Below are 6580 nucleotides of genomic sequence, written 5' to 3'. Positions count from 1 at the left end.
GACAAAAGTGTCTTTTCAATGTTCTTAATTGATTGTTTGGAGGCCACAGTGTACACTACCCCCAAAGAAACTTTGGCATTACGGTAGTGGTTGGGTAATGTATGGACAAAGACAGAGATAGTGAAGACCAAAAAAAAAAAACTATTTTTGTATCCTATTTGGTATTTGGCAGTAGTGAGGGACAGCGAAAGAAAACAAGAGACTTTTGCAATAGTGTCCATTGTCCCTATTTTTTGAAGATACGGAAAATAATAGATTCTTTTAAGACAGCAAGGCAAAATCCCAAAAGTTGAAATGTGATTACACCAACAGCATGACTCTAGAAAATTGTGTTGATGATGGATCTTGCTGCTAACTGAAATTGGTGCATAAAAAAGAAAAACAGCATTTTGAGTTGCATGGATATTCTTTCAATTCACGTTACTCCCTCTATCTATGTATGGTGCAAAGACTCTTGTTCTCTCAAAAACTTTTTTATATTAAAAATTTGTCCAACATTGTTATTTATAATAATAATTATAACCATAATCATGTTAAATCATCCAATGAACTCTCAGGACCATCCATAGAAAGAATAAGGACAACAGCAATGAAAGCAAATCAAATTTCCCTGACCAATTATACAACTAGGATATCTTTAGCAATAATCATATTGCACATCACTTGTAAATATCTAATAATATATTGACTGAGACTGAATGTTTTTGAAGATGAATATGTAATTAAACTATAGACTGCCTGCGCATTCAACAAAGTTTATGTGATTATCTCATTAAATAATCCAAATTAATTGAACACAAGAACTCACCTCAACATAATCAATCTGTCCACCAGCCTCAGTAATACATTGGACCACTAAGTTTCTCAACTTCTCAGAATGCACCTGACCACCTGCTGCTGCTGATTTAGCTTTTAACAAAGATTTATTTATAGATAGTGCCTGCAACAGATGGAACGGGGGAAAAAAGTTTTGTTATAGGAGAACGATATTAACAATTTTATAAGGTGTAGTGAAGTTAGAAATCTCAAGGATGACATATCTGAATAAATTAAAATCATACATTTTGCCTGTCTTTCATAGAAAGGCGCACATTACGCGAACTCATTGCCAAGCCATCATCCTCACGTGTTATTTCAGAACCAACAATTTTAATGGAAAAATCAAGATCTCGAACCTACAAGAAATTAATCAGTCAGTGTGTAAGAAGTATGAATCAACATCCAATTATAGCGACGAGTACAGCATCAAACCAATCTAGCAGACAATATTTTCTTCAATACTGTTTAACCACCCAAATCAAAATGCTACAATTCACTTAGTAGAAATTATTAGCTGAGACAAGGAAAAACTTTCTTCAAGCATTGGCATCATTCTCATGTAAAATGATTTTAGATCCCTGCTTATTAACAAAGTTTGTCTGTCTAAACAAAATAACAAAGTGATATGATTACTCATTCAAATAAGATAATTCCCAATGCATGCAAAACATGAAAACCACTGCCAACCCATGTATTGGGTAAAGAACAACAATAAAACTTATCTTAGAGATGAGACCAGCTACATGTATACCGGGCAACTAAATAAAATAAAACACAATTAAATTCTCAATAGTTGGGTATCTAATAAGCAGTCATCATTGCAGTCCATCTACTTTGTAGCAGGAACAGATATCAACACTATTGTTAATCACTTAAAATATGTCTAACAGAGTCTAATCAAATAATTAAAATCTGTAGGTGTGTGTGTGTGTAAAATCAGGAAAAAATTGGAATTTTCAACATATTATTACCATTCTTTGAATAATTCGCCACTGCTGATAATCTTTTTTTCCAAAGACAGCTACATCAGGCTCCACTATATTAAATAACTTGGTCACAATGGTAGCAACACCTCTGAAAAAAATAGGTCTGCTATTTCCACAAAGACCCTTTTGAAGATTTTCAACACTAACCCAAGTTTCATGCCCAAATCCACCTTGATCAACACAAGACACCGTTTTGTCACCCTCAATTGCAACATTACTATTCCTCTTATCATTTCCATAGTCATACAAATTGTGGGGATGGAAGACAACATCAACACCACCAGGAACAGACATAAGCTTTCGGATATCACCATCAAAGTCAGAAGGGTATGTGGAAAGGTCTTCATTTGGTGAAAATTGCCCTGGGTTTACATAGATTGACACAGCTATAACATTGGCATGCTTGTGAGCTTCTCTGACAAGAGTAAGGTGGCCCTCATGAAGGTAGCCCATGGTAGGCACAAGTCCGATGACCTTGCCCTGGCATCTCATGGCCCTTGACCATTTCCTCATCTCGTCCTTGTTAGAGATCACCAGTGGCTCTTTGGGTGCCATTCAGATGGCGGTTTGGAAGCAGCCTCGGAGTGATTTGCTAATTATCTCAATTAAGTGTGTATTTTCCCCTATTCCTGAAAAGATCAGAGTTTTCAAGTCAAAATGTAGAAAAAGCATTGGGAAAAATGCAAAGATGCTGGAGTCATTCCAATGCCTAGATATTCTCATATGTTCCTGGAGTTGTTAGAGATCTAAATAGTTTAGATATAATGCTTAGATAGAATTTATGTGCCAAAATAATCCTCTTGTTAAAGCTAGCTTTTTGTAATTAAGTTAATACATGCAAAATTTCTGGTCTTGTTGGTTGGTGTAACAAGCGGACATGCCTGCCTTGGCCCACCATAGCCCGCCACTAAACAGTGGGCAGGCCTGCCCAACCTAAAATAACGGCATGGAAATTCTACCCTGCCCTCTGATTTTTGAGGAGGGGTTGGCTTGTTATAAAGGAGCTTTTCAATTTTTTTTTAATTTGGAAAATTTTGAAAAAAAAAAGGTTATTGTTATCAGGTTAATTAAAATGAAAATAAAATTCAAAACCTAATAAGAAATACTTGATAAAAGTGTCATTGTACTTGTACCATACCATGCAATTTCTAAGGTGCAGACCCAAGCAACCTCAGGTAACCCATCATCTTTTCCAACTCATTTATTTTAAAATTTATTATCACAAATAATTACGTGCCTATACCTTGCTCAGATTCATAGCTTTTTATTGCCGATGGATGCTCATGGCCGAGGGCCAAAAATCCGCTATAGAATTATGCAGATGGCATTGTGGGAAATGACAGAAATGGCGGATTACCTAAAAAATTACATGTATAGGCACAAAAAAAAACATGCAGAAAAATTGCATACGTAATAAATTATAATATCTAATCAATTTAAACAATTTTCTACTCACAAGGCATGCAATTAATTCAGCAAATTCAACATATAAACATAACATCTAGTCATAACACACCAAAAAACATAAAACATATGACTTAGAGAGAATTAGAGTCGGGGCTGTTGGTTGTCTTGAAGTAGACATAATGAATCTATGTAAATTGAAATAAAAGATGGAAAAAGGGGGTAAAGGAGGACGGAAGAAGAGAGATTTATAGCACTGAAACATTGAAACAGGGGAAAGAAATAGGGAATACGAAGCAGGAACAGACAAACAGAAATGAACCAGAGGCGAGCAGCGGCTTCGGTTCGACAGAATAGCAGAGAGGGACGACGGAGAAGGAGGAAGTGGAGCTGGACAGCAGTGCGTGGCACACTTCCGGTGGTTATTCCGGCAGCAGTGCGGCCCAGAGCAGAGAGGGAGAGATAGAGGAGAGTTTTGGGACCATTAGAGGGGAAGAAGCTGTTTTCCGAAGAAAGGAGGCTGAGGAAGGTGAGTTGTTGCATTTAGGGTTTCCTAAATTATCACAATAACCCTCAAATTTTAACCAAATTCCCAAACACGTGCTAGGTTTTGACCAACTACTCGAGTTTGGCCAGCTACACTTTCCTTGTCCTTCACATGTGCTATGTTCCAGCTGCATTATGAAGGCTAATGTTGAAAATGGCACCCCAAATGTTGAAATCTTCTAACCTACCTACATTCAAATACCCAATTCTTTTTTCTATAAAAGGGAGACCTTTAAGCTGAGAAGGGAGAAAAACAACATTTAAGAGCACACATTGTGTAATCTTTGTTAGAAGAGTGTGAGAGAAATCCAAACAGTTTTGTTGAATCATTGCTTGACCATATCAAGTAAGAAATCTGGTAATGAATCTTATAACTCATTGTTTGCATTTTTATTACCACCTATTCATCATCACCAATATCTCCTACAAACACTCCATTGTCACTCACATTCCCAACATGTATTAAGCACAGCAGAGCAATCTATTTTAGTGATAAGAGCATAACAAATGACAAATCATTATGTTATGCACATTCCAAGTGAACAGAAACTTGGTTTTCCTAATTGGTTAACATCAATAAATCAACAAGATTCGATTATGCAATTTAAAATACCATTTTCGTTTTCCTCAAGCATAGACAGAATAGGAGTTCACTAATCAGGTAGATTTCTAGCACAAACAAAAAGAAAATTTTTTTTTTCTCTTACCTATAGTTTTTTTAGAGTGCAAAATTCTTAGCACTATATTTGTATTTCTGTAGCATCTCCCACGTTCTCCACAGCATCACCATGCCCATTAATATCCATTTGATCAATTGCAATGGCAACCTAAACATATATATGCCAGAATAAGAGAAAAAATTAGTACTTGTGGTGAATATTGCTTACTTTCAATAGTTCACAAACATAACTAATCCCAACCTAAGGCAAACGAAGATCCAACTTTCAATCTCTATTTGCAACAAATTCAACAAAAATTCCAGATATCAAATCGGGAACGAAATAAATAAAACAAAAAATTATTAAAAATGATTCAACTATTTCAATCATTTATTTGAAAGGGAAACCTAATTGAGGGGAGTAAAGAGACGGATCAAGTAGAATATGCTAAAATCAACTTGGAGTACTTACAGGATCAGAAAATACAACTCATGACTAAAAGATATATTTCAAGATCTAATGCTCATAACTAGACATCACCATCATCCCTATCTATTCCCTTTATACATATATAAATATATCTTTTAGTCAGCACAATTTGTTTTTGGATGCCCTTTGTCTCATCAAGTATATCTCAACCTTTCTTCCTTTTTTTTCCTTAACTCATTGTCTCATTTTCTTCCTCAACATCATTTGATTGTAAACCATTATTTTGTAATCCAAAAAGGGACCAGAGTGAATCCAGAGATTATGTTTCTTCTTCTCAACTTTTTCAATAATGAATAATAATACTCAGCGTGTTCTAATATATATTGCAATTAATAAAATTAATATAGACAATAATAGAAGACAGGAATATGGTTGGTTTAACAAGCAGTCATAAATAGCATAGTCATAAAGGAGTCAATTTACATGAACAAAAGATAAATCAGAAGATGGTCTAGTGAACCTAAATGGCAAGCAAAACAGAAGCAAACTAAGGCATTTATCCTTCCATTTGTCTTTAATTGAATTCAAATGACAAGCAAATCAGAAGCAAATTAAGGCTCCAGAATGTTAATTACTTCATTCTGTCACAAAGCAGCAAGGTTTAATCATACACAAGCAAATAAAGGCTCTATTTGGACAGAATAAATCACAAAGATTAAAGAGCTCCTGCCTAATTCAATCAAGCTTAATCACAAACTGTGTTTTCATCTCATAAAGAGGCAAAACCATAACTAATCTAATAAAAAAGATAGATGAACAAAGAAATTTAAAAATTCAACTAAACCAAATTCTTAACAGATAAGTCATCAATAATCAATTAATCGGAAATCAAGATATCGAAAGAAGCAAAGAAAAGTAGAAGAAGAAACAAACCAATAATGCCCATTCCATTAGGGAAATTCTAATGCCAGAGTTTTAACATTCCAGAAAACGACACAACACACCATACAAAATACCATAGTTTATAAATAAATAAACTCAATTTACAGAAGAGAAAAAAAAAACGAATATTTCGATAAAATAAAATAATAGATCCAAATCTAGGTTCCAGAAAAGAAATGACGACTAATAGGCTACTTTTGTTTTTGTGGACAGGTCAGATCATGACATTAAGATAGAGACAATAGAACAGAGACACTGAAAATTATTCTTTGTGTATTGTATTTAGATATAATGTACAAGACACTATAAATCATGAAGAACGAGAACGCATACCTAAGTTTCTGAAGGAGGCGGTGTTCTTTCCGGTGCCGGCAGCAGAGTTTGCAGGCGGTGGCGGAGGCTGCTGGTGGATAGAAAATGATGGGTAGTTGGTTGGTGAATTAGAGAAGAGGGCAGCAGAGGGTTAGCGCGGAAGAAATTGGAAAAACATGGAGTGCTTCATCTTCGTTCTGAAGATGATAGGTCATGGATCAAAGAGGAGAGGCTTTTGTGTTGAGGGAATGAAGAGCAGAGAGTGATGACAGGAGATGAAGATATGCTTACGGTAAATGCTAAACGACGTGGTTTGAGCCAAGGCCTCCTAATAATTAAAACGGTGTCGTTTTAATGCGTGATAATTTGTCACTTTACATCTTACTTGACAAAATATTAACAGAAACTGTTAATTAATGAAAGCACAAACACAATTAATTTAAAATTTTTTATGAACTAATTTAAATTAAAAAATTATTCGAT

General features: G+C 35.0%; 1 protein-coding gene across 2 annotated transcripts in view; it reads right to left on the bottom strand.

The window, feature by feature from the left end:
- The window catches only part of LOC107613553 (pantoate--beta-alanine ligase), a 7249-nt gene extending 863 nt beyond the window's left edge, over positions 1–6386 (bottom strand). The window contains exons 1-6 of one of the 2 annotated variants that reach the window (XM_021110024.1): positions 6119–6386; positions 4463–4582; positions 3049–3162; positions 1791–2434; positions 1062–1175; positions 809–940 (exon numbers count right to left, since the gene is read on the bottom strand). In XM_021110024.1, the coding sequence (XP_020965683.1) occupies positions 809–940; positions 1062–1175; positions 1791–2360 (816 nt within the window). In that variant the 5' untranslated portion in view covers positions 2361–2434; positions 3049–3162; positions 4463–4582; positions 6119–6386. The remainder of the gene's footprint in view (positions 1–808; positions 941–1061; positions 1176–1790; positions 2435–3048; positions 3163–4462; positions 4583–6118) is intronic. The other variant, XM_016315608.2, reaches the window with a different exon arrangement.

Source organism: Arachis ipaensis, chromosome B08 (genome assembly GCF_000816755.2).
Source record: "Arachis ipaensis cultivar K30076 chromosome B08, Araip1.1, whole genome shotgun sequence".
NCBI lineage: Eukaryota > Viridiplantae > Streptophyta > Magnoliopsida > Fabales > Fabaceae > Arachis > Arachis ipaensis.
This window is presented reverse-complemented; position numbering and strand designations above follow the sequence as displayed.